This window comes from Salmo salar, chromosome ssa08, assembly GCF_905237065.1.
Source record: "Salmo salar chromosome ssa08, Ssal_v3.1, whole genome shotgun sequence".
Classification (NCBI taxonomy): domain Eukaryota; kingdom Metazoa; phylum Chordata; class Actinopteri; order Salmoniformes; family Salmonidae; genus Salmo; species Salmo salar.
The window spans coordinates 9,335,258-9,362,089 of NC_059449.1; the positions used below are offsets into that span (position 1 = coordinate 9,335,258).

The window sequence follows — 26,832 nt, forward strand, 5'->3', positions numbered from 1 at the left end:
TAGAATATGATAGTGTCTTTGCACAAGTGCTTGCTATCCAAAAATTGACCAAGACCTAATTCTGGTTAACACATCTGAACACGTGCAGAAGGTAACGGAGCGACAGGCACTGAGCTATTAGATGAACAGCGACAGGTCGCCCAGCCTCAGCCTTCTGGGAAATGTACCTCTTGCCATTCCTCTGTATCGGTCGACGACCTTGACACTACTGGGACGACTGGCGGGGACGCGCTCTCGTATTGTCCTCTCTGCGCGCTCCCGTGCCACCTTCAAGTCCATTAGTTGTAGTTTCCTCCGCAATCCCCTGTTTTCTTTCTGGCTTTGGGAAATTTCCAAACGAAACACTGCATAGTCGTCGTCTACGAGTTTACAGATCTCTGCCACGGCTGCATTCGCTAGCACCTCCATGATGGAGGCTATTTGAGTGTGGAAAACCATACAGTTAGCCATTGTTAGCAACTAACTAGCGTTACGTAGCTCTATCAACCAAGTCCTGTCTCCAACGTGAATTAAAGACCACCTGTGGTAAGTATGTAATGCTGTACAGTTAAATGAGTCATATTTTGAGTTCCATGGTGTTAATAAACGTCTAAATTACAACAATAAAAACGCTAACGTGGAAATGGAAAAAATGCAAAATTACTGTTCACTTCCGTTTCTACTTCTTCTTTGGTATCATGGTGTACGCACATTGTTTGTGCATGCCGCCACCTACTGTGTGATCTGTGACGTTACATTTTGCGATAAAAAAATAAAAAACGGGCAAAAAAGGAGGAGAAAAAAACACCACCAACTAACACTATTTCATAACACAAATAAACATCACCACCCAATTCCACTACTTTAACTGTTTGGGTTGATGGGACTCTTTCGTTCAGCATACCTTGTAACTCCTCTCCAGTAAAACCTGGTACATCCAAGTACTTATCGTAGCAGCTGCCACCACAACATATATTTTCTGTGATTTACATTCCATTTCTGCAGTACAGTTAATAACCATGGCAATGAATGCTAAGAAGCCAATCTTACTGAAGCATACATTCGTATCACTCTATTGGCCAAGGCCCTTGACCCATTATGCTCTGCTCTCCCTGGCAACCTCAACCTGTCTCTTGCACCGGGCACTTCTGATCCCCAGCAACATGGGCACCCCCACAATTTACACAATGTTTTTTTCCACCTATACTACACATTCCTTTGTCCCATGCCCTCCTGCACACTTTTCACATTTTGGAATCTCCCTCCTACAACATGACCATAAGCTTGGCTTCTGAAACACCTTAGTGGGTTCGACACAAAAGCTCTCACGGGATAACTGACATATCCCAACCTGACTATCAGGAAAAGACTGCTTCAAAACTCAAAAAGGACAGACACTTTCTAATCAGTTTCACGACGCTCGCCACCGGGTCTGCTTCGCACCGAAACGGCGAGCGTCACAGACACAGGGAACATTCCATTTTAGTTGCTCAACCTCAACACTTAACAGCAACCCAGTAATCACTCCTTTCAAAGGCAAGTCACAGGTCTTTTCCCTAGGCACATAACGCAAAGAAACACAGACAGAAGAAACACAGAAAATCATCACAAGTCCATTTCGAGCTACCAACACCAATTTATTTTCTACCCAGCCCGAGACTACATATGAATCAGCCAAAAGGCAGGGATCCACTTTCTCCAAAAATGTCACTCCCACTGCACCCAAATCATCCTTTGCTTGGACTTGGAGGTCTTCACCACACCTGCCACCAGAGGTAATTCATCCTCACACTCGTCAGATAAAATTCCTGAGCCATCAGACAGCAGAATACGGTTTGTACTTGGAACCATTCTTCCTCCACACACATCTTCCCATTGCACTTCGCTCTTCTACTTCTTCTTTGCTATCCATGACCAAGTCTTTCCGTTTACCACGCTCATGCCGCGCCTAAATCCGCTGTACTGCTTGCAGCAGACACACTGATGGCCTTTGTCCAATACCCACCTTCTGTTCCTTATCCCAATTTATCTCTGGCCTCTCCATGCTCCCAAAACTTGCCACAGTCGTCAGTCAGGTTTCCTCCTCATCATCCATCTTAATTTGTTCTTCTTCTGTGGGTTTTATGGCGGATTACATCCCAAAAAGGTGTATTGCCGCCACCAACTGGACGGGGTTGAAAAAACAATGTAAATAGTAAATTCATATGTGGCGTAGACAAACTTAATCCACACAACTAAAAATAATACATTTACAATACTCCCAATTATTCTGTCCTTCAAAGCTCTATATCTCCCTTCTTAGGAGATATAGATGCATAGATATAGATGCAATACTCGATGCAACTCCTCCGCTGAGAAGTCTTCCAGTCCCAGGAACCAAAATACAAGTCTGTATCATGTGAGAATGTGAGCATACCGCATACCTAGATGCTCAACTGAGGGACTTAGTAATACATAAATAAAACTCTTACCCCAGGACACTTCACAGGATGATAATAAGATAATCAGCTAAAGAATCGTTCCCCTGCATACATCTCAAGCCACAATCTCTCCCTGTTGTGGACACTCATATGTCTGATAAGGTAACTCAGGAAAGATAAGCTATTGTAACACAGCTTACACTTGAAGGGCCTCTCCTTGATGTGAATGGTGTGGTGCTTCGTCACATAGTTCGCCTTAGAAAAGTGCTTTCCACACGTGGGGCAGTCGTACGGCTTGTCTGCGTCCGTCCTAACGCTCGCCCTCCCACTTTGTGACCCAATGACACTAGAGGAGGTAGAAACAGGAGCCAACACCCTAACTAAGGTGGTTAGTCTTTGAGCTCCCTCCTCTAGCCATTGTTTGGATTGTGTGCTGTGTTCACCACTTCTCGTGGTGACACCCATCTGTATTGGTGGGGTAACCCTGAGGTAACTGAGAAAGGCTAGACCCAGGTACAGGCTTTCTATGAACCCAGTCACCAGGCATTAGACAAGACCCTGGAGAAGGAGAAGACAGACTTCCTGTTAGACTCCCACCAGGGGGGTTCCCCACCACTCTCTGTGAAGGCTGAAGCCCAGGGTGACCTGCTCTGTTCATCATGGATACTGTGGTGTTTGTATGTTCGTATCATAGGAACAGGAGGGACTATTTCTAGCGAACTGTTACTGTAGGACCTAAGCCTTCAGAGGGACCAAAAACCTTCCATAAGCCTACATTGTATCTTCTGTAGCCGGACCATTCAATTTATAGCGAAGGAGGAGCAATGCATTTTGGTGACATTATGAATGAATCAAACAGCCCTGGCTGCGCTTCGGGCTTACACAGAGACAGAACCAGCACAGACACAAATGTAACACACAGCATAAAATAATGCAACCAGCAAAACAAAAACCACTGTTTACACAACCTACTGTAGCCTAACACCACTATCACACCATCACCAACAGCGACAACAACAGTGACACATCAAAGGTGACAGGCTCGTGGTGCTGAAAGGACAGCGACCGTAATACATGCGCACTCCATGGCTAAAAGAGAGCGCAGTTTTGGTCAAACACATAGACACGGCAGATAGACAGCATCAAATAGTGTCAAAGAATAAGCAGCCTATTCACAAAACCATTCAAATCAATCTATATATCCTCTCTGAAGGCTTAGAAGGCCTTCAAGGTTCGCCACTGGTTCCCAGGATGACATGCTCTGTTCATCATGGATACTGTGGTGTTTGTATCATAGGAACAGGAGGGTCTATCTCTATCAGCCCCAGGCCCCGCTCCATCCCTGCACTGAGACTGTGAAGAGAAGGGTCTGTGCTGCAGACTGGATCCCTGACTGGAGCCTCTGTCCCTCTGATGATGACCAAGACTGAAGATGTTCAGTCTACGTGTCCACTGGTTGTGTTCTGTGTGGTGGTGGTGGAGAGTCTCTGTATCTCATAGTTTGGTCCTGGTTCCGAGTCGGGAAGGAACAGCGACGACTCCTGATCCATGGTCCTGATCCGGGGCCATGGTTTGTCACCAGCCGCTTCAGAGATCCTGTCACTGCCCTAAAAACAAATTGTACAGAAGAGCATATAAAGGTTTCTAAGTCTTTGCTGAACATGACATTATAAAATGTTAACCAGTCAAGCCCATCTCTAACAATGTGATTAAAGTTCCTAACAATATGGAATCATTGGTGTTTATTATAAAAATATCCATATGTGTTGATTCAGGAATTAAGTATGTTTTGGTTCGACTGAGATAAGGGAAATTCAGTACCTGCAATGATACAAAAATAATCAAGTCAGTCAGAACAGACAATTTTGTATTTAATTTGAACAAAATGGTCATACATTCACGTAACCTGGTGTACAGTACTTTTATTGTACAAAACAATACATAAGTAGTAACTTTTCTCAGTATGGTAACACTTGACCTTTTAGGTAAATCTCACTTTGATGAAAAACATTTTAGAATAGTTTTTGAAAAGATTCAACATTACACACCTTCACTACTTTATGTCAAGTAAACATGAATTAAGGCACTATAATTTCCTCATAAAACACCAACATCAAACAACATGACAGGTTGTCACTTTTCATCAATGAAGCCTTTTTACAGACACCATCACCACCATATCATCTACTCTGCCTCATCATACTCATTCTTTCCTCAGTTCCCAACTACATCCTAAACCAACAGAATTAACTACAAACTAACTAAATAGTACTACAGTGCCTTCAGAAAGTATTCACACACCTTGAATTTTTCCACATTGTTGTGTTTGAAAGTGGGATTAAAATGGATTTGTAATTTTTTGTCAATGATCTACTATAAATACTGTCAAACATCAGTAAAAAAAAAGTAAATGATTAGAAAACACTAATATACTGTTTCTACATTATATAAGTATTCAACCCCCTGAGTCAATACATGTTAGAATCACTTTTGGCAGCGATAACAGCTATGAGTTTTTCTGGGTAAGTCTCTAAGAGCTTTCCACACCTGGATTGTGCAACATTTGCCAATTATTCTTTAAAAGAATTCTTCAAGCTCTGTCAAATTGATTGTTGATCATTGCTAGACAACCATTTTCAGGTCTTGCCATGGATTTAAGCAGATTTAAGTTAAAACTGTAACTCGGCCACTCAGGAACATTCATTTTCTTCTTGGTAAGCAACTCCAGTGTAGATTTGGCCTTGTGTTTTAGGTTATTGTCCTGCTGAAAGGTGAATTAATCTTTCAGTGTCTGGTGGAAAGCAGACTGAAACAGGTTTTCCTCTAGGATTTTACTTGTGCTTTGCTCCATTCTGTTTCTTTTTTTTATCCTGAAAAACTCCCCAGTCCTTAACAATTACAAGCATACCCATAACATGATGTAGCCAGCATTATGCTTGAAAATATAGAGAGTGGTACTCAGTAATGTGTTTTATTGGATTTGCCCCAAACATAACACTTCATTTTCAAGACAAAAAGTGAATTGCTTTGTCCATTTTTTTGCAAACAGGATGTATGTTTTGGAATGTTTAGGCTTCCAAAACTCTGTCAATTAGGTTAGTATTGTGGAGTAACTACAATGTTGTTGATCCATCCTCAGTTTTCTCACATCACAACCATTAACCTCACTAGGGTAGGGGGCACTATTTTCACCGCCGGATGAAAAGCGTGCCCAAAGTAAACTGCCTGCTACTCAGGCCCAGAAGCTAGGATATGCATATAATTGGTAGATTTGGATAGAAAACACTCTAAAGTTTCCAAAACTGTTAAAATAATGTCTGTGAGTATAACAGAACAGATACAAGATTTTTGCAACGTAAGCTTAACTTTCTGAACATTCGAGATGTGTAGTCCACTTGTGTAGCTAGCAGGACTGACTGTGTTCGCTAGCCAACGTTTAATCACTTCTGCGTTATGAAAGGTACCAGACACGGACACGAATGATCCATTGGTAGTTTGTTGTAACCACGTATTGGTGCTAACCATGTGTTATTGGATGCTAGCATGCTAGTTAGCTACGGCGTCATAGGACACGGTGCACTGGAAGAAGCTGGAAGAATACTGTACCAAGTTATCTAGCTGAATAAACTAAGTTTCAGCCTATTCCTGGTAACATTGAACCACTGTAGTTTACATCAATTATAATTTCTAAAGTGGAAGTTGGAAAGTTATATTTGAGTGTCATTGAGTGTTCATTCCAATCTCCTTTGCATTAGCATAGCCTCTCCTGTAGACTGTCAACCATGTGTCTGCCTGTCCCTGTTCTCTCCTCTCTGCACAGGCCACACAAACGCTTCACACCGCGTGGCCGCTGCCACTCTAACCTGGTGGTCCCAGCGCGCACGACCCACGTGGAGTTCCAGGTCTCCGGCAGCCTCTGGAACTGCCGATCTGCAGCCAACAAGGCAGAATTCATCTCAGCCTATGCTACCCTCCAGTCCCTCGACTTCTTGGCACTGACGGAAACATGGATTACCACAGAAAACACTGCTGCTCCTACTGCTCTCTCCTCATCTGACCACGTGTTCTCGCATACCCCGAGAGCATCTGGTCAGCGGGGTGGTGGCACTGGAATCCTCATCTCTCCCAAGAGGACATTCTCTCTTTCTCCCCTGACCCATCTATCTCCTCATTTGAATTCCATGCTGTCACAGTCACTAGCCCATTCAAGCTTAACATCCTTATCATTTATCGCCCTCCAGGTTCCCTTGGAGAGTTCATCAATGAGCTTGACGCCTTGATAAGTTCCTTTCCTGAGGATGGCTCACCCCTCACAGTTCTGGGTGACTTTAACCTCCCTACGTCTACCTTTGACTCATTTCTCTCTGCCTCCTTCTTTCCACTCCTCTCCTCTTTTGACCTCACCCTCTCACCGTCCCCCCCTACTCACAAGGCAGGCAATACGCTTGACCTCATCTTTACTAGATGCTGTTCTTCTACTAATCTCACAGCAACTCCCCTCCAAGTCTCTGACCACTACCTTGTATCCTTTTCCCTCTCGCTCTCCTCCAACACTACTCACTCTGCCCCTACTCAGATGGTATTGCGCCATCGCAACCTTCGCTCTCTCTCTCCTGCTACTCTCTCCTCTTCCATCCTATCATCTCTTCCCTCTGCTCAATCCTTCTCCAACCAATCTCCTGATTCTGCTTCCTCAACCCTCCTCTCCTCCCTTTCTGCATCCTTTGACTCTCTATGTCCCCTATCCTCCCGGCCGGCTCGGTTCTCCCCTCCTGCTCCGTGGCTTGACGACTCATTGCGAGCTCACAGAACAGGGCTCCGGGCAGCCGAGCGGAAATGGAGGAAAACTAGCCTCCCTGCGGACCTGGCATCTTTTCACTCCCTCCTCTCTACATTTTCTTCCTCTGTTTCTGCTGCTAAAGCCACTTTCTACCACTCTAAATTCCAAGCATCTGCCTCTAACCCTAGGAAGCTCTTTGTCACCTTCTCCTCCCTCCTGAATCCTCCTCCCCCTCCCACCCTCCTCCCTCTCTGCGGATGACTTCGTCAACCATTTTGAAAAGAGGTTGACGACATTCGATCCTCGTTTGTTAAGTCAAACGATACCGCTGGTCCTGCTCACGTTGCCCTACCCTATGCTTTGACTTCTTTCTCCCCTCTCTCTCCAGATGAAATCTTGCGACTTGTGACGGCCGGCCGCCCAACAACCTGCCCACTTGACCCTATCCCCTCCTCTCTTCTCCAGACCATTTCCGGAGACCTTCTCCCCTACCTCACCTCGCTCATCAACTCATCCTTGACCGCTGGCTACGTCCCTTCCGTCTTCAAGAGAGCGAGAGTTGCACCCCTTCTCAAAAAACCTACACTCGATCCCTCCGATGTCAACAACTACAGACCAGTATCCCTTCTTTCTTTTCTCTCCAAAACGCTTGAGCGTGCCGTCCTTGGCCAGCTCTCTTGCTATCTCTCTCAGAATGACCTTCTTGATCCAAATCAGTCAGGTTTCAAGACTGGCCATTCAACTGAGACCGCTCTTCTCTGTGTCACGGAGGCTCTCCGCACTGCTAAAGCTAACTCTCTCTCCTCTGCTCTCATCCTTCTAGACCTATCTGCTGCCTTTGATACTGTGAACCATCAGATCCTCCTCTCCACCCTCTCCGAGTTGGGCACCTCCGGCGCGGCTCATTCTTGGATTGCGTCCTACCTGACAGGTCGCTCCTACCAGGTGGCGTGGCGAGAATCCATCTCCGCACCACGTGCTCTCACCACTGGTGTCCCCCAGGGCTCAGTTCTAGGCCCTCTCCTATTCTCGCTATACACCAAGTCACTTGGCTCTGTCATATCCTCACATGGTCTCTCCTATCATTGCTACGCAGACGACACACAATTAATCTTCTCCTTTCCCCCTTCTGATAACCAGGTGGCGAATCGCATCTCTGCATGTCTGGCAGATATATCAGTGTGGATGACAGATCACCACCTCAAGCTGAACCTCAGCAAGACGGAGCTGCTCTTCCTCCCGGGGAAGGACTGCCCGTTCCATGATCTCGCCATCACGGTTGACAACTCCATTGTGTCCTCCTCTCAGAGTGCTAAGAGCCTTGGCGTGACCCTGGACAACACCCTGTCGTTCTCCGCTAACATCAAGGCGGTGACCCGATCCTGTAGGTTCATGTTCTACAACATTCGCAGAGTACGACCCTGCCTTACATAGGAAGCGGCGCAGGTCCTAATCCAGGCACTTGTCATCTCCCGTCTGGATTACTGCAACTCGCTGCTGGCGGGGCTCCCTGCCTGTGCCATTAAACCCTTACAACTCATCCAGAACGCCGCAGCCTGTCTGGTGTAAAACCTTCCCAAGTTCTCGCACGTCACCCCGCTCCTCCGCACACTCCACTGGCTTCCAGTTGAAGCTCGCATCTGCTACAAGACCATGGTGCTTGCCTACGGAGCTGTGAGGGGAACGGCACCTCCGTACCTTCAGGCTCTGATCAGTCCATACACCCAAAGAAGGGCACTGCGTTCATCCACCTCTGGCCTGCTCGCCTCCCTACCTCTGCGGAAGCACAGTTTCCGCTCAGCCCAGTCAAAACTGTTCGCTGCTCTGGCACCCCAATGGTGGAACAAGCTCCCTCACGACGCCAGGACAGCGGAGTCAATCACCACCTTCCGGAGACACCTAAAACCCCACCTCTTTAAGGAATACCTGGGATAGGATAAAGTAATCCTTCTACCCCCCCCAAAAAAAAGGATATAGATGTACTATTGTAAAGTGGTTGTTCCACTGGATATCATAAGGTGAATGCACCAATTTGTAAGTCGCTCTGGATAAGAGCGTCTGCTAAATGACGTAAATGTAAATGTATATGGCAGGCGAAAACCGGAGAGAAATCCATCCAGGAAGTGGGATTTTTTTATGTTTGTAGTTTTCTATTGAATGCCATTACAGTATCCATTGACTTAGGACTCAAATTGCACTTCCTATGGCTTCCACTAGATGTCAACAGTCTTTAGAAATTGTTTTAGGCTTGTATTCTGAAAAATGAGGGAGTAAGACCACTTTGAGTGAGTGGACCCTGGGAAGTCGCCAGACCTGTTTCCTGCGCATGACCGAGAGCGTGCCTTTCTTGTTTTTATTTTATATTGACAACGCTATTGTCCGGTTGAAATATTATTGATTATTAAGGATAAAATCAACCCGAGGATTGATTATAAACATCGTTTGACATGTTTCTACGAACTTTACGGATACTAATTGGATTTTTCGTCTGCCTGTTGTGACTGCCTTTGAGCCATTGGATTACTGAACAAAACGTGCCAACAAAAATGAGTTTTTTGGATATAAAGAGGGACTTTATCAAACAAAACAAACATTTGTGTAACTGGGAGTCTTGTGAGTGAAACCATACGAAGATCATCAAACGTAAGGCATTTTTTATATCGCCATTTCTGACTTTTGTGTCGCACCTGCCTGGTTGAAATAAGATTTCGTCGTAAAGCCTTTTTGAAATCTGACACGGCGGCTGGATTAACAAGACGTTAAGATTTATTTTGATGTATAACACATATTTTCAAGAATGTTAAATATTTGAATTGAGTATTTTTGAATTTCGCGCTCTGCAATTTCACTGGATGTTGGCCAGGTGGGACGCTACCGTCCCAGGTACCCATAAGAACTTTTAAACTAACAATTTTAAAGTCACCATTGGCCTCATGGTGAAATCCCAGAGTGGTTTACTTCCTCTCCGGAAACTGAGTTAGGAAGGACGCCTGTATCTTTGTAGTGACTGGGTGTATTGATACATCATTCAAAGTGTAATTCGTAACTTCACCATGCTCAAAGAGATATTCAATGTCAGATTATTTTATTTGTACCCATCTACCCCTTTCTTTGCGAAGCATTGGAAAACCTCCCTGGTCTTTGTGGTTGAATCTGTTTGAAATTCATTGCTCGATTGAAGGACCTTAAAGATAATTGTATGTGTGGGGTACAGAGATGAGTTGGTCAGAAAAAATGTATGTTAAACACTATCACTGCACACAGAGTGAGTCCATGAAACTTACGAGACTTGTTAAGCACATGTTTACTCCTAACCTTATTTAGGCTTGCCATAACAAAGGGGTTGAATACTTACTCAAGACATTTCAGCTTTTCATTTTTTATTAATTTGTAAACATTTCTAAAAACATAATTACACTTTGAAATTATGGGATATTGTGACCAAAAAATCTAAATGTAATACATTTTAAATTCAGGTTGTAACAACAAAATGTGGAAAAATCAAGGGGTGTGAAAACCTTCTGAAGGCACTGTACATATTACTATACATGCGCTGTGTGCATTTTCTGTTGTGTCCTCAGGTAGCTCCTCTCTGAGAACCTCTTCCTGCAGTAGGTGCAGGCGAACGACATCTATCTTGTGTGGACCTTCAGGTGCATCTTCATATTGTGCTGGCGGGAGAACCTCTTCTCACAGTGGGGGCAGCTGTACGGTTTCTCCCCTGTGTGGACCCTCAGGTGCCTCTTCAGGTTGGATGAGTCTGAAAAACTGACCCGGCACAGGTGGCAGCCGAAAGGTTTCCCCCCTGTGTGCATCCTCTGGTGGAGCTCCCCCTGTTCGGGGAAACTGAAGACTTTCCCACAGAACGAAGACGGGAAGCGCTTCTCTTTGGTGCTGACACCTTTACTGATTCTGTCTCTATTACCATCATTTGTCAATGGGCTTGTGTAGCCATTTAGTGTTTTGGCATTGTCCGAGGTCTGGTTTAACATAAGGAGAGTGTGAGGAGGATGAAGGCCAGGGAGTGCCTGTGTTGTCACAGGGTCCATGTTCCAGTTGATAGATCCTATAGAAGGCAGGCTGAAGGCAGCACCTGTTAAGGGGTTAACCTGAGGCTCCATCAGTCTCTCTGAATCACAACTATAGGAGCAGGACGGAGCATCACTTGCGGAGTCTGTGACTGTTCTCTCTCGCTGCATACCGACATCTCCCCGTCCCCGCAGACAAAATCTACGCCTCGCCCTGGTCTCAGCCAGTCTGTTGTCATGGAAACTATGTTCGGTTGTTGTTTTGTGTTCGACTGTCTGTTTCTGGTTGTGGTAAACAGTGTTGTTCCCCAGTCCAGAGTTGAAGATGCTGTCCCATCCACTGACCTCCACTATGTCGCCTCTGGTCCTGCCCTGCTCAATGATGTTGTCCACTGGGCCCTTGGCTGCACCCGTCTGGGTCTGGGAATCCAAGATGGCCGACCAATCTTCTCTGTTATCCTCCAGCCAACCACCTGTAGGAAGTGTTTAGAAAATGACATAAAAACATGTCAGAGAACTTTACATGTAGAGGTTTTTTTTTGTTAGTTACCTGGGCCCGGTTTCCCAAAAGCATCTTAAAGCTATGTTCATCGTTAGAACCTTCGTATGAGCATCGTTAATCTGTTTCCCAAAACCATCATTACTAAAGTTGCTCTTGAAAACGCTCGTTATTTAACGACTGCCTCAGACCACTTGTAGAACAGTGAAGTACGTCGTTAGATGCTTTTTTGCCCATCCACATCACTTTATACACAGAATCAAGATGTTTATCGGTCTTTCTGTGACAGCCGATAACTTCAGAACGAATGTGACAGTGACTACAAAACTACAAATACAAAGTTGCTCATTTCTTTGCATAACAAGCGAAGGATATAAAGATGCTTCAAATGAAAACCCAGATGACTGTATTAAAAGAAATACAGTAGGCCTATAGGCTACAGAGACCTGTATTTTGAATGTTAATTCAATTGAGTTTTATTTAGCTATTTGTATGCTACTGTCTGTAATTTGTGCCTCAATATATTTCATGATGTGTAACATGTGCGCAACAATGTTCCAAATCTTGATCTAGTACATTATTATAGGGAAAGCATTAGAATAAGCCACCTCAATATTTGTAGCCATAGGTGACGCTATCTCTAGGAGCTGATCCGTCGTCAGTATTGTGGAATAATTCAAATGTTAAGGTAAGATTGGAAAGGGAGAACGCTGATCCGACAGCAGCGCTGCCTTTCTTTCGATCCTATCAGTATCAACACATGCGTTCGCACTTAGCGAACGTTCTCTCTGCATGGGGTTTTGGGAAACGCATGTTACATTTTAGGACATTGTAAAAAAGATGCATCTGTAAAAAAAAACTTGTAAGCCTAAGTTCCATCGCTATAGGGAAATCAGGCCCTGGTCATGTTCATACATTATAATGTGTGTTTTTGTATGTAAACATGTGGTATTAACTTCATTTTATGAATCAAGAAAAAATAAATGAAAATAATAGCCAGGTGCATCACTATTCCCATTGAAGATCTATTACTGTATGTAGGCTATATGTATTTCGCCCTTACCTTGCTCCCCCATCTTTACACCACTCAGCAGATCAATGCTCTCTGATCCGTCTTCTATTGTCTCCTCTTTGACCAGCAGCAGATCAGGCTTCCCATCCTCCATGTCTACTGACTGTAAGAGATACAGAGTGAGAGGATGTTGGATCAGGAAATCTGATATGAGCACCCTGCTATGGGGCATCTTCTGATTGGGCAATGAGGGATTGCTATGAGTGCTATACAAACATGCTAGTTGATTTGATACTATACAAATGTACACTGAACAAAAATATAAAAACACTACATGGAGCAATTTCAAAGATTTTACATTGTTACAGTTCATAAGGAAATCAGTCAATTGAAATAAATTCATTCAGCCCTAATCTATGGATTTCACATGACTGGGAATACAGATATGCATATGTTGGTCACAGATACCTTAAAAACAAGTGGGGGCATGGATAAGAAAACCAGTCAGTATCTGGTGTGACCACCATTTGCCTCGTGCAGCGCGACATCTCTTTCACATAGAGTTGATCAGGCTGTTGATTGTGGCCTATGGAATGTTGTCCCACTCTTCAATGGCTGTGCAAAGTTTCTGGATATTGGCGGGAACTGGAACACACTTTCATACACGTCGATCCAGAGTATCACAAACATGCTCAATGGGTGACATGTCTGGTGAGTATGCAGGCCATGGAAGAACTGGGAAAGAACAGGAACTGTGTACAGATCCTTGAGACATGGGGCCGTGCATTATCATTCTGAAACATGAGGTGATGGAGGCGGATGAATGGCACGACAATGGGCCTCAGGATCTCGTCACGGTATCTCTGTGCATTCAAACTGCCATTGATAAAATGCAATTGTGTTCATTGTATGTAGCTTATGCCTGCCCATACCATAACCCCATCGCCATCATGAGGCACTCCGTTCAGAACGTTGACATCAGCAAACCGCTCGCCTACACAACGCCATCTACATGTCCTAATAGTTTGCTTAAAGTGAATCTAGCATTTTACCATCGAAAATAGGCTGGCTACACCAAGAAATGTACCGTAGAAAAAAGCTACACATCAGACTGAGTACTGTCTGCCTGTTCGTGAATTCTCAGTTCAAGAGGAGTTGCAACTGAAGAACAACATTGCTCTGATGCCAAGCACAAATTACAATAAGAAGCATTTTAGATCTGCGTTTACCAAAACGCAGCAAGATAATTATTATGCGTTATTTTTTTCCTGCGTAAAAAAAACATTGAATTATGCGTTAACACGACCCCTAGTTTAACTTGCTAAGGCAGTGTCTGTTTTAACAAGGTGGTGGGGCATCATATTGTGTTAGCTTTCTGTCGTGTTTGAGAAGTCAACGTCATTTGGATTAGTTATTTGTACAGCTGCCACTTATCTTGATTTCCTTGCATTTTTCTCTTCTCATAGCAGGCAGTACCGTTGCCCAAGCGACTACAGACTCCACACACACACAGTTGTAGACATGCTGCTTGAGGGCCAGTACTGCATGTATCAAAACTTCGTTCATTTGCACAATGTCTCTCATTCACATTTGCTTGTAAATGTCCAAACTCACCAAATATTCCATTCGGTAGCTCCTACCTATATATGTTTAACTTTAGAAGGTGGATCCCTTGCTGTCTCTGCCTTGCCGGTTCCCCTCTCTCCACTGGGATTCTCTGCCTCTAACCCTATTACAGGGGCTGAGTCACTGGCGTACTGGTGTTCTTCCATGCCGTCCATGGGAGGGTGCGTCACTTGAGTGGGCTGAGTCACTGACGTGGTCTTCCTGTCTGGGTTGGCGCCCCCCTGTGTGAATTTAAATATGCTCTCTCTAATTCTCTCTCTCTCTTTCTTTCTTTCTCTCGGAGGACCTGAGCCCTAGGACCATGCCTCAGGACTACCTGGCATGATGACTCCTTGCTGTCCCCAGTCCACCTGGCCGTGCTGCAGCTCCAGTTTCAACTGTTCTGCCTGCGGCTATGGAACCCTGACCTGTTCACCGGACGTGCTTGTTGCACCCTCGACAACTACTATGATTATTATTATTTGACCATGCTGGTCATTTATGAACATTTTAACATCTTGACCATGTTCTGTTATAATATCCACCCGGCACAGCCAGAAGAGGACTGGTCACCCCTCATAGCCTGGTTCCTCTCTAGGTTTCTTCCTAGGTTTTTGGCCTTTCTAGGGAGTTTTTCCTAGGGAGTTTTTCCTAGCCACCGTGCTTCTTTCACATGCATTGCTTGCTGTTTGGGGTTTTAGGCTGGGTTTCTGTACAGCACTTTGAGATATCAGCTGATGTACGAAGGGCTATATAAATAAATTTGATTTGATTTGCAATTCGTTTATTTTCGTTTGCGCTTGTTAGCATATTTAGCTATCAGCCTCGATGGAAATTCGCTATTAATTGTGACAATTTTGTGAGCATTCTGGTAATAGACACCCAATGGGCTTTTTTTGGTTGTTTCCTGGGTTGAGAGAAGGACACTATGAAAATCTGGATACCGCCCAACCCTATCTAAATGTAGAGAATCATTGTACCATCTAAACCGCTGGGAAATATCTTGTCAATAACCAAAAAGTATTTTCAGCTGGTGTACAAAACCGAAAGTTAAAGACGCAAAAACTAAACTTAAGAACGCTAAGCATAGAAATAGCGCACATAGAACAGATCTACCGCTTCTTAGACTTGTTTTAAATAAGAATTACAGATCTATAACTCATTTCTATGTGATTTGCTGGGGGTCGCCCAAAAATGTACATAATGCAGCATTGATGGTTTGATGATTGAAAGGCATGGACTTTCAACATGGTGTGTTTACCCATCCCCACTGTAGTTACAGAATGACAGAATGACTTAATTCACTCCTTCCAGACTCACGTCTCCAATCCAAAGTTAAATCTAGAATTGGCTTCCTACTTCGCAACAAAGCATCTTTCACTCATGCTGCCAAACATACCCTCGTAAAACTGACCATCCTACCGATCCTTGACTTCGGCGATGTCATTTACAAAATAGCCTCCAATACCCTACTCAACAAACTGGATGCAGTCTATCACAGTGCCATCCGTTTTGTCACCAAAGCCCCATATACTACCCACCACTGCGACCTGTACGCTCTCGTTGGCTGGCCCTCGCTTCATACTCGTCGCCAAACCCACTGGCTCCAGGTCATCTACAAGACCCTGCTAGGTAAAGTTCCCCCTTATCTCAGCTCACTGGTCACCATAGCAGCACCCACCTGTAGCACGCGCCCCAGCAGGTATATCTCTCTGGTCACCCCCAAAGCCAATTCCTCCTTCGGCCGCCTCTCCTTCCAGTTCTCTGCTGCCAATGACTGGAACGAACTTCAAAAATCTCTAAAACTGGAAACACATCTCCCTCACTAGCTTTAAGCACCAGCTGTCAGAGCAGCTCACAGATTACTGCACCTGTACATAGCCCATCTATAATTTATCCCAAACAACTACCTCTTCCCCTACTGTATTTATTTATTTTGCTCCTTTGCACCCCATTATTTCTATTTCTACTTTGCACTTTCTTCCACTGCAAATCTACCATTCCAGTGTTTTACTTGCTATATTGTATTTACTTCGCCACCATGGCCTTTTTTGCCTTTACCTCCCTTATCTCACCTCATTTGCTCACTTTGTATATAGACTTGTTTTTCTACTATATTATTGACTGTATGTTTGTTTTACTCCATGTGTAACTCTGTGTTGTTGTATGTGTCAAACTGCTTGCTTTATCTTGGCCAGGTCGCAATTGTAAATGAGAACTTGTTCTCAACTTGCCTACCTGGTTAAATAAAGGAGAAATAAAAAATAAATAAATAAAAAATTGTTAAACCCTTCATGGTGTACATAAATATGATGTGGGTAAAAACAAGTCAGCTATGATAAGTAAAAAAAAAAAATAATAAAAAAAAGACAAACCTGACTAAACTATTTTGATGTGTACAGTAGGTGTTTGTTAGCGTGTGGGTATGTGTAGGTATACTTAGTAAGTGTATATTGGTTATAAAGCGCTGTCAGGTGTTTGCAGAATAGGGTGAGATCAGATGTGATGTATACTAAAGAGAGTCTCAATGAAAGTCTTAGAATGAAAAGTCCCATTTTGTGTTTATTAACCCTTTCCACTCACAGCCCGTCATTCCGTGTATGGGTTGAAAATACAAGACTTTGTCATTGATAAGGGCCTAAATTGGAATGCAGTGGCTGTACAGTAACATGCTATACATGACGTCAGAGCTCGGCTTTCCATCACTGTATGAGATTTGACTGACATCCGTTATAAACTTGAGCACTGTGCAACAAGATGTCCCCATCCCTCCTGTTAATTGGGCTACTTTAGCACATTTGTTGTTGTCTGAGTGAGGGGAATGCTGGAAATTGAGTCAATGTGTTCAGAAAGATGAGACGTTGAGGATTATAACTACCACTGATGTCATACACGCAAACCACACACCTGTGAGTTCAAATGTGCACTTCACATTTCCATATTTGAAAACGTAATTTACAGTATCAACGTTTGTGATCGCTATGTTTGATCCACAGTTACAAGATGACATGCGTTATACCCTGGGTTGTCCTGAAGAACATTAGCCGGGGAACACGCACTTGAATACACTCATGACTCCATTCTATGTGCACCAAAATTACAGTCTGTCTGAAGTCCCTTTTGAAAGCCTACCACTGTATTAGCTAGTCATGTTGACAATAGAATAAACTGTCAAATGATGCCCACCTGACCCAGATTGTGATTTATAATGGAAAAATGTGAGATTACGTAAACAGCAACAGTAATTCGTGACCTTGGGAGTTTAAAGTTCTATCTGCGCAAAGCATAGTTCTGAGATTTTGAGCATCAAAGTTCTCATCCCAGATCTCAGAACTGTTTTGTAATGAATTCTTCTTTCATAGCCCAATAATGTCCTCACTTTAAAAAGGTACCTGAAGTGCAGGGTATAAAAATCTTGAGACATTTGCAAATTAGTTTTTTGGGGAGGGGGATTCATTCACAGATAGAACCTTATGGCTCTGAAAGGTCAATCTGGGTTCAGCCAGACGGTTCTATCAGGCATAGCATGTTACAATTATTTCAATTGAAAAGACTAAATAAAGAGAATATCCTTCCTTCTTTCTAATCACATCAATATATGAATTCATGTTCATCACACATTTGGTTAAAGCGATAGTTTACTAAAGTGACAAATACACCATATCCTATGGAGAACGAGCAACAGCTAAAGCTTAGCTCTGGATGAGAAACTGATATGTTTTCTGGGTCTCTGACACCCACAGTCAAACTACTTGCTAGTTACCAATACATTACGTAACTTTGCAGTTTTTATGAAATACCCCTTCCATGGAGGTTTTCGTATTGAAAAACAGCAATGCCTCTCTAATGGGCCTTAACAACATCTTAAAGATCCACCCTTTTTTTCCCTTCAATTTTCACCTAAAATGACATACCCAAATCTAACTGCCTGAAGCAAGGATATGCATATTCTTGGTACCATTTGGAAGGAAACACTTTGAAGTTTGTGGAAATGTTAAAGGAATATAACACAATAGATCTGGTAAAAGAAAATACAAATAAAAACAACGTTATTTTGTATTTTTTTTGTACCATCATCTTTGAAATGCAAGACAAAGGCCATAATGTATTTGTCAAGCCCAGGTGCAATTTAGATTTTGGCCACTAGATTGCAGAAGTGTATGTGCAAAGGTTTAGACTGATCCAATGAAACATTGCACTTCTGTTCAAAATGTTGTATCAAGTCTGCCCAAATGTGCCTAATTTGTTAATTAATAAGTTTGTTCAAAATTGTGCACTCTCAAACAATAGCATGGAATTCTTTCACTGTAATAGCTACTTCTGAATTGGACAATGCAGTTAGATTAACAAGAATTTAAGCTTTCTGACAATATCAGATATGTCTATGTCCTGGGGAAATGTTCTTGTTACTTACAATCTCATGCTAATCTCATGAGCTTACGTCAGCTCAATCGTCCCGTAGACGGGACACCGATCCCGAAGTTAAACATGCTCTAAGGCACCTGTATTTATTTGTAAACAGCTTCAATTATGGCCATTCTTCTGAAAAAGCCTAAGTAAGTAATTGAAAAAGAGGCCCAGAACCTATGATATGAATAATCAAGGACTTGGCCCTATAAGGTTCTATCTGCAAAATGTTTGGATTATTTTTCATAAATCCCAGAACTGTTTTGTGGTGTCTTTCATGACTCAATAAGTGAATCATCATACATACAATCATGTTTTATTGACAGCACATCATTGTGTGATTCAAAGATGTTTGCGTAGATATCACTTTTTCTTTTATCATCGTAAATTGTCTTTATCACAAATCTGACATCACACATGTGAAGGACCACCTGAAGAGCAACTGTGAATAACACATTTTTGACCAAAATGTGAGAACCTTTATAGTCCCAAGGTCTCCAATTGTGTGATGTTGGGGACGCAGGGCTGTGTTCCAAACAAAAAACTGCAAGTGTGCTTGCTTCAGTTCCTCAATGGCAATGCTAGCAGAGCTCAAATAAGCCATAAAGTCATAAAAGTGCATTGAAATGACTTCGGAACAGTGCACACTTCTTTAAACATAAACACGTGTTAAATATACCATATGAAAACCACACATACACATCAAAGAAATCTGCATGAACTTGATAAACTATTCATTTTCTCATTAAAAGTGTTCTGGGTTAATTTGTGAACATCATATATCCTACACAGTATAAACACAATATGAAAGAGACTTTTCAGGTGTGGATGTGCCTTATACACTGAGTGTACAAAACATAAGGAACACCTTCCTAATACTGGGTTGCACCCCCTTTTGCCCTCAGAACAGCCTCAATTCGTCAGGACATGGACTCAACAAGATGTCGAAAGCGTTCCACAGAGATACTGGCCCATGTTGACTCCAATGCTTCCAAAGTTGTGTCAAGTTGGCTGGATGTCCTTTGGGTGGTGGACCATTCTTGATACACACAGGAAAATGTTGAGTGAAACACCCCGCAGCATTGCAGTTCTTGACACACTCAAACCAGTACGCCTGGCACCTACTACCGTACCCCATTCAAAGGCACTTTAGTCTGTCTTGCCCAGTCACCCTCTAAATGGCACACATACACTATCCATGTCTCAATTGTCTCAAGGCTTTAAAATCCTTCTTTAACCTGCCGCCTCCCCTTCATTTACAGACTGAAGTTGATTTAACAGGTGACATCAATAAGGGATCATGGCTTTCACCTGGATTCACCTGGTCAGTCTGTCATAGAAAGAGAAGGTGTTCCTAATGTTTTATACATTCAGTGTATATCACAATGTCTGGATGCAATATTCTACCCAGGAATATTCAACACTGAAATATGTTACTCTGATTATTCCAAATGCATAATTTCTGTTGACAACAATGTAAATTAATCTTTGTCTTTAATGCAGGGTTTGATCTAAATGCCAGAAGCTATCGAGTGGAATGGTTACTTTCTATGTTAGAGTGGAATGGTTTTTCTGCTGGTGTATCCTGAGGTATCTCCTCTCTGAGAACTTCTTCCCGCAGTGCATACAGGCGAATGGCCTCTCTCCTGTGTGGACCTTCAGGTGCATCTTCAGGTTGCCAGCCTGGGTAAAGCGCATGTGACACTGGGGGCAGCTATAGGGTTTCTCCCCTGTGTGGACCTTCTGGTGCAACTTCAAGTGGTCCTGGCGGGAAAACTTTTTCTCACACTGAGGGCAGCTGTAGGGTTTCTCACCTGTGTGGATCCTCTGGTGCCTCTCCACCTTCTGGGGGCAGCTGAAGCCTTTGTTACAGAACATGCAGAGGAACCGTTTCTCTTTACTATTGCCTGATGTTTCTCCTCCTCCCTGAGCCTTTGCCCTTTGGTCGTTTGAGTTCAATACCTGATCGAAAAGGACGGGGCCATGTGAATCAGAAAGCCCCATCGACGTGGACACTGGGTCGCGATCCCTGAACGCGTGTAAAGGGGAGTGGGTTGCGACATTTGGATTTGTCTCCAAGCTTCCCCTGTAATCTAAGAATTCTCTGCCCTGTGAGTGTCCATCTCCTAGGTGACTATCTGCATTCCATGTGGGAGGAACATCGCCCTCCACTTTCACATCTACGACCAGACCCTCCCCTTTCTTATCTAGGCACCCTTCAGAGTATACACTACTACTGTACTGGTTCCAGTCCCCTCTAGACAGATCAGTCTGTGTCTCTAAACCCAAGGATATGTTGCCAGGTTCCATCTCTGTAGCGTAAGAGGAAGACAGATCATCACTGCCCGTGTCTAATGTGTCACCTTCACCATCTCCACGGGAATGAACCGTCCTCTGGGTCTGGTGAAATACTGGTAAGTACTCTGAGCTGGGAGCAGGAGGACAGCCCATTCTCCCCAGCCCCAGTCTCTCGTGGTCTGATCTGTGGTCAAATCCTGTGTGTAAGAGCCTGTGTGTTACAGTTAAAGTCTTTGTGTCTGTCTCTGACTTGAGGACGGCGTTCGGCGTTCCACTGACCTCCGTGATGCTGCGTTGGGTCCTGGGCTGCGCTGGAGCGGTGGTGTTGTCCTCCGTGGCTATAGGGGGCACTCCAGTTTGGATTTCTCTGTTGTGCCGTGTGTCCTCCTCTCCTTCAGACTTTTCCTGCTTGACCAGAGGCGATCCTCCGGGCCCTGCAGCATCTGCATCTACAGACTGACAAGAAGAGAGGAGCTTATTATTGGTACATGACTTGAATTGGATAACAACGTCGTAGAGAAGTCTCACAAGCTCCCCTATCCTCCTGAGACTCAGCAATTCATTTGCCCTCTCTAATGGACATTCCTTTTTGATCCGTATCTCTAATTAAGGCCATACATGCCTGTGTCAGGTCCTGTTGTACCTTTGAGAGGACATTCTGGGCTTTTCAATTATATTTTGTGTGGTGGTATCACCGTCATAATTATTTTTTCCCCCCTGTTTCTCCAAATGGCTACAATCACAATTACCATCACAATTAGTAATTGTATAATTATCATTTTTGTGAGTTTGATATTCAAATTGTTTCTAATTGGTAAATCTCAGTAGTTTGGTCATCATTTATTCAGATTAAATAAGAGCTTGTTGTGATGCTGAGTTATTTACCGAAATGTTGGTTTTTAAATAACTAATTGATGGACTCAATTATTTGAATTCCATTTAGTTTGATGTTGGTTTGTTGTTGCTCTCAAGGCGCCGTTTGTGCCGTTTTTCTTGAGAGATCTCTCTTTGGGATATGTTGCCCAACTCATCATAGTTAAGCACAGAAAATGTGGTAATTAACTACAATGACCAGAATCAATTGCATCTTCATCTGCCTGTTCTCATTGGTTCTTGCCAGTGGGGCTGGCAGACAGACATGGAGAGGAAGTGCGATAGAGAGACATGAGAGAGAATGCAGTTGCTCAGGTATCTCTACATGACAATACATTAATTGATTGAACATTTTTATTTAGCAGTCTTAAAAGTATGGCTTATCTACTTTGATGAACTACTGAAATTGTGATTTCGTCAAACATCTAGGCTAACCTACTTGCCTGGAGGATGACTCTTTGGGGAGCACAGAGATCGATGGATGCAGTGTTAATTTTGTCACCCATTTTAGATTGAGTTTTTATGACTAAAATACCAATTTTAAGAATTTCATCCTTCTTAGTTTTAGTTATTATCAGTTGACTACAACTCTGGACAATTTCAGTCTAGTTATAGTCACAATCATTTTAATCATTGTAGTTATTTTGTATTACTGAGCAGTTCATACAAACCTCTAACTTATTTTCCATCATGCACATAATAGCTTCCACTTCCTTATTCACAGCCATTTTAGTCAAGTAAGTCAGTGCATTATTTTCTATTAAATAATGAATATTTAGGCGACGTCTAACTTCCATCATGTGCACATTCAGATAACCTTGTACATCTAGGTCTACTATCCCCTCTTATACCTTAGCTGGCAACATTGACATTGTGGCATATTGTAACCAATGCCAGCCATACTTAACCATATACTATAAAGCCTTGGCTACAGGTTAAACAGTTTCCCGCGCTGATTATCTCCCCATCATAACTGTCAAGGGGGTAAATAACACTGGTTTCCTTAAAAAAGGGAGAATGAGCTTTCCAGAAATATTACTGTACTCCTAATAATCAACAAATAGCATTTGTTTTTTCTCCACTGGAAAAAAAACAACCGCAACTCCCATTTGCAGATCGTGAGAGACCGCATCCAAGACAGATGAATGAATAACAGCACACATGGGATAATAGAGCTTCTGATGAAATCAAAGCAAAAATAGCCTACATGAACGTAAGGGGGAGAGAGTAAACATGGTTTATAGTTGAAGTTAGTTCCAAGTGAAATCTCACTTCGCATCAGTTAAAAAGATTAACAAGTCACTGAAGAGAATGCGTTTTTTATGCAATACTATTGAGTTCGCCAGCTTGTAGACCAAAAAAATGAAATGAATTAGCATTTTCTACCTCTGGTTCGTTGGGCATTCATCTGGGGGGAAATCATCAGGTTTGGGGTATACGCCAAAAGTAAGACCTGAGGTTAACACAAGGCTTCGGAGCTCTTATAGGTTTTGTTCTATGAGATAAATGTAATGTTAACTGACTGATATTATGAAGCCTTTATGTGCTAAAAATATGTAAATTGCTAACGAGTCCCTAACGGTCATAAAAATTTAACTACAACATAAGTCCGACTTTTTTTTTTGTTTTTACACATCTCTACGCCGACTACGTAAACTAGTCTTAGCTACAGTACGCCAACATTCTAGTTAGCTTTTTTAGCTTTCTACGTAGCTCTACGTACATTTGTGCGGCTGAATTTTTAGAATGCAACTCAAAAACAGACCTACATTTGACCAAAATCTTGATATCAACCTGGCCAGATTGTATAATATGGTTAATTTCTGTCGTCACATTCTGCGACTGCAGCGGTGTATTTGATCTACGCATGTGCCAGCACCAGCAGCGCAAGTCTCACTCTATGCTTATGTACGAGTATAGTGAGTTCGGAAAAACTGAAAAGTATGCATTTTAGAAATAGTTTTCACATACAAACTTTATATGTTCGAACTCAGAATCAAATTGGCTTACCCAAAATAACATGGATGCTGTGGTAGAATGTTTCTTTTGATTGGGGGTTTTGATAAATGCACAGAATCGCACCAGGTAGCCTGATTTCAGATGAGTCATGAAAAATATTATTTGGGAAATTGTTCTTCTTGCAAAGCATGTAACCGTTTAAATCAAACTACTATATTGTGTTCTTATGGGCCAGTCCCCTGGATCAGCTCTTAACCCCAGCCACTCTACAGTCGTGGCCAAAAGTTGAGAATGACACAATTATTAATTTTCACAAAGTCTGCTGCCTCAGTTTGTATGATGGCAATTTGCATATACTCCAGAATGTTATGAAGATTGATCAGATGAATTGCAAAGTCCCTTTTTGCCATGCAAATTAAATGAATCCCCAAAAAACATTTCCACTGCATTTCAGCCCTGCCACAAAAGGACCAGCTGACATCATGTCAGTGATTCTCTCGTTAAAACAGGTGTGAGTGTTGACGAGGACAAGGCTGGAGATCACTCTGTCATGCTGATTGAGATCGAACAACAGACTGGAAGCTTCAAAAGGGGGGTGGTGCTTGGAATCATTGTTCTTCCTCTGTCAGCCATTGTTACCTGCAAGAAAACACGTGCCGTCATCATTGCTTTGCACATAAAGGGCTTCACAGGCAAGGATATTACTGCCAGTAAGATTGCACCTAAATCAACCATTTATCGGATAATCAAGAACTTCAAGGAGAGCGGTTCAATTGTTGTGAAGAAGGCTTCAGGGCGCCCAAGAAAGTCCAGCAAGCGCCAGGACCGTCTCCTAAAGTTGATTCAGCTGCGGGATCGGGGCACCACCAGTACAGAGCTTGCTCAGGAATGGCAGCAGGCAGGTGTGAGTGCATCTGCACGCACAGTGAGGCGAAGACTTTTGGAGGATGGCCTGGTGTCAAGAAGGGCAGCAAAGAAGCCATTTCTCTTCAGGAAAAGCATCAGGGACAGACTGATATTCTGCAAAAGGTACAGGGATTGGACTACTGAGGACTGGGGTAAAGTCATTTTCTCTGATGAATCCCCTTTCTGATTGTTTGGGGCATCTGGAAAAAAGCTTGTCCGGAGAAGACAAGGTGAGTGCTACCATCAGTCCTGTGTCATGCCATCAGTGAAGCATCCTGAGACCATTCATGTGTGGGGTTGCTTCTCAGCCAAGGGAGTGGGGCTCACTCACAATTTTGCCTAAGAACACAGCCATGAATAAAGAATGGTACCAACACATCCTCCGAGAGCAACTTCTCCCAACCATCCAGGAACAGTTTGGTGACAAACAATGCCTTTTCCAGCATGATGGAGCACCTTGTCATAAGGCAAAAGTGAAAACTAAGTGGCTCGGGGAACAAAACATCGATATTTTGGGTCCATGGCCAGGAAACTCCCCAGACGCTAATCCCATTGAGAACTTGTGGTCAATCCTCAAGAGGCGGGTGGACAAACAAAACCCCACAAATTATGACAAACTCCAAGCATTGATTATGTAAGAATGGGCTGCCATCAGTCAGGATGTGGCCCAGAAGTTAATTGACGGCATGCCAGGTTGGATTGCAGAGGTCTTGAAAAAGAAGGGTCAACACTGCAAATATTGACTCTTTGTATCAACTTCATGTAATTGTCAATAAAAGCCTTTGACACTTATGAAATGCTTGTAATTATACTTCAGTATTCCATAGTAACATCTGACAAAAATATCTAAAGACACTGAAGCAGCAAACTTTGTGAAAATTAATATTTGTGTCATTCTCAACTTTTGGCCACGACTGTACATGATAAAGGCTACCAGACCTTATTTTCGGCATTTATACAAAAAAATAAAAAGAATTCCCCATAAGCTTTGGCCAACGAGCCATGGCGGAGTTAGCCTCCGTTAGTGCCTACAAAAAAAGCCTTTAATATTGCTCTCTATTACACTGACCTCTATCACAATAATGTTCTGAATTGAGGTTCCACTCCCCTCATCAACAGTGATTGGTTGGCCATCGCTCCATGTATTTTGTCCCGCTGCCTTCACAAAGCTTCTGTGGCCTCCAGTGAGATGTCCACCTGAGTGTGAGATTGGGAGAAAATAGGCGTAGGTTAGCTACTGTCAATGCTCAACGGTATATTTATCACGGTCTAGAATTTACAAGGATGTAAGATAATTAATCTAATTCTTGATATACTATTTATTGATAGATGTATTATTATGTAACATGCATCACATTGTTTTCATTGAGTAGATAATAGGAAATGCAGTAAATCAAGAATCTGATTAGAATATGATAGTGTCTTCGCGCAAGTGTTACTATCCTGCTTAACAAGACCCAATTCTGGTTAACACACGTGCAGAAGGGAACGGGGCGACAGGCACTGAGATATGAACGTCGACAGGCGGAGCAGCCTCAGCCTTCTGCTAAATGTACCTCTTGCCATTCCTCTGTATCGGTCGACGACTTTGACACTACTGGGACGACTAGTGAGGACGCGCTCTCGTATTGTCCTCTCTGCGCGCTCCCGTGATACCTTCAGTTCCAGTAGCTGTAGTTTCCTCCGCAATGCCCTGTTTTCTTTCTGGCTTTGAGTTATTTCCAAACGAAACACTGCATAGTCGTCGTCTACGAGTTTACAGATTTCTGCCACGGCTGCATTAGCTAGCACCTCCATGACGGAGGCTATTTGTGTGTGAAAAACCATACAGTTAGCCATTGTTAGCTAAGCAGCTAGCTAGCGTTACCTAGATAACATCTATCAACCAAGTCCCATCTCCAACGCGAATAAAACACTACCTGAGGTATGTAAGTAATGCGGTGTAGTTCAATTAGTATTTTTTTTTAGTCAAGAGTGTTAATAAACGTCTAAACAATAACGCTAACGTGGAATTTGTTTTTGGTCACTTGACTTCCGTTTACTTCTTCTATAATATTATGGCAGTC

At 43.0% G+C, this 26,832-nt stretch overlaps 2 protein-coding genes and 1 long non-coding RNA gene across 7 annotated transcripts in view; 1 reads left to right on the forward strand and 2 right to left on the reverse strand.

The window, feature by feature from the left end:
* Positions 1-656, reverse strand: part of LOC106610081 (zinc finger and SCAN domain-containing protein 2) — a 482,712-nt gene extending 482,056 nt beyond the window's left edge. Inside the window, exon 1 of one of the 2 annotated variants that reach the window (XM_045723152.1) lies at positions 168-656. In XM_045723152.1, the coding sequence (XP_045579108.1) occupies positions 168-450 (283 nt within the window). In that variant the 5' untranslated portion in view covers positions 451-656. The remainder of the gene's footprint in view (positions 1-167) is intronic. The other variant, XM_045723155.1, reaches the window with a different exon arrangement.
* On the forward strand, positions 256-3,879 carry LOC106610151 (uncharacterized). The gene is made up of 3 exons (XR_001329853.2): positions 256-525; positions 1,632-1,754; positions 3,697-3,879. It is a non-coding gene; the product is annotated as an uncharacterized lncRNA (long non-coding RNA).
* On the reverse strand, positions 3,225-26,832 carry LOC106610094 (zinc finger protein 184-like). Of its 4 annotated transcripts, XM_045723181.1 has the most exons (6): positions 26,323-26,830; positions 25,836-25,963; positions 21,308-21,484; positions 12,770-12,881; positions 11,553-11,680; positions 3,225-4,006 (listed from the first exon to the last, which is right to left on the reverse strand). In XM_045723181.1, the coding sequence occupies exons 1-6, from the start codon at positions 26,603-26,605 to the stop codon at positions 3,836-3,838; spliced, it is 999 nt and encodes a 332-aa protein (XP_045579137.1). In that variant the 5' UTR covers positions 26,606-26,830; the 3' UTR covers positions 3,225-3,835. The 4 variants fall into 4 exon arrangements, with proteins under 4 accessions (XP_045579137.1, XP_045579136.1, XP_045579138.1 ...); XM_045723180.1 differs by lacking the exon at positions 3,225-4,006 and having other exon boundaries at positions 10,550-11,680; positions 26,323-26,832; XM_014209257.2 differs by lacking the exons at positions 3,225-4,006; positions 11,553-11,680; positions 12,770-12,881 and having other exon boundaries at positions 19,952-21,484; positions 26,323-26,832.

Bases quoted from the DNA above. Each gene is read 5' to 3' on its own strand.
- LOC106610094 (XM_014209257.2), bottom strand. From the start codon at position 26,605: ATGGCTAACTGTATGGTTTTTCACACACAAATAGCCTCCGTCATGGAG. The intron at 25,964-26,322 runs GTACATTTAGCA...TCTCACACTCAG, and splicing joins ATACAGAGGAATGGCAAGAG to GTGGACATCTCACTGGAGGC. The intron at 21,485-25,835 runs GTCAGTGTAATA...TCTTCTTGTCAG, and splicing joins AGAACATTATTGTGATAGAG to TCTGTAGATGCAGATGCTGC.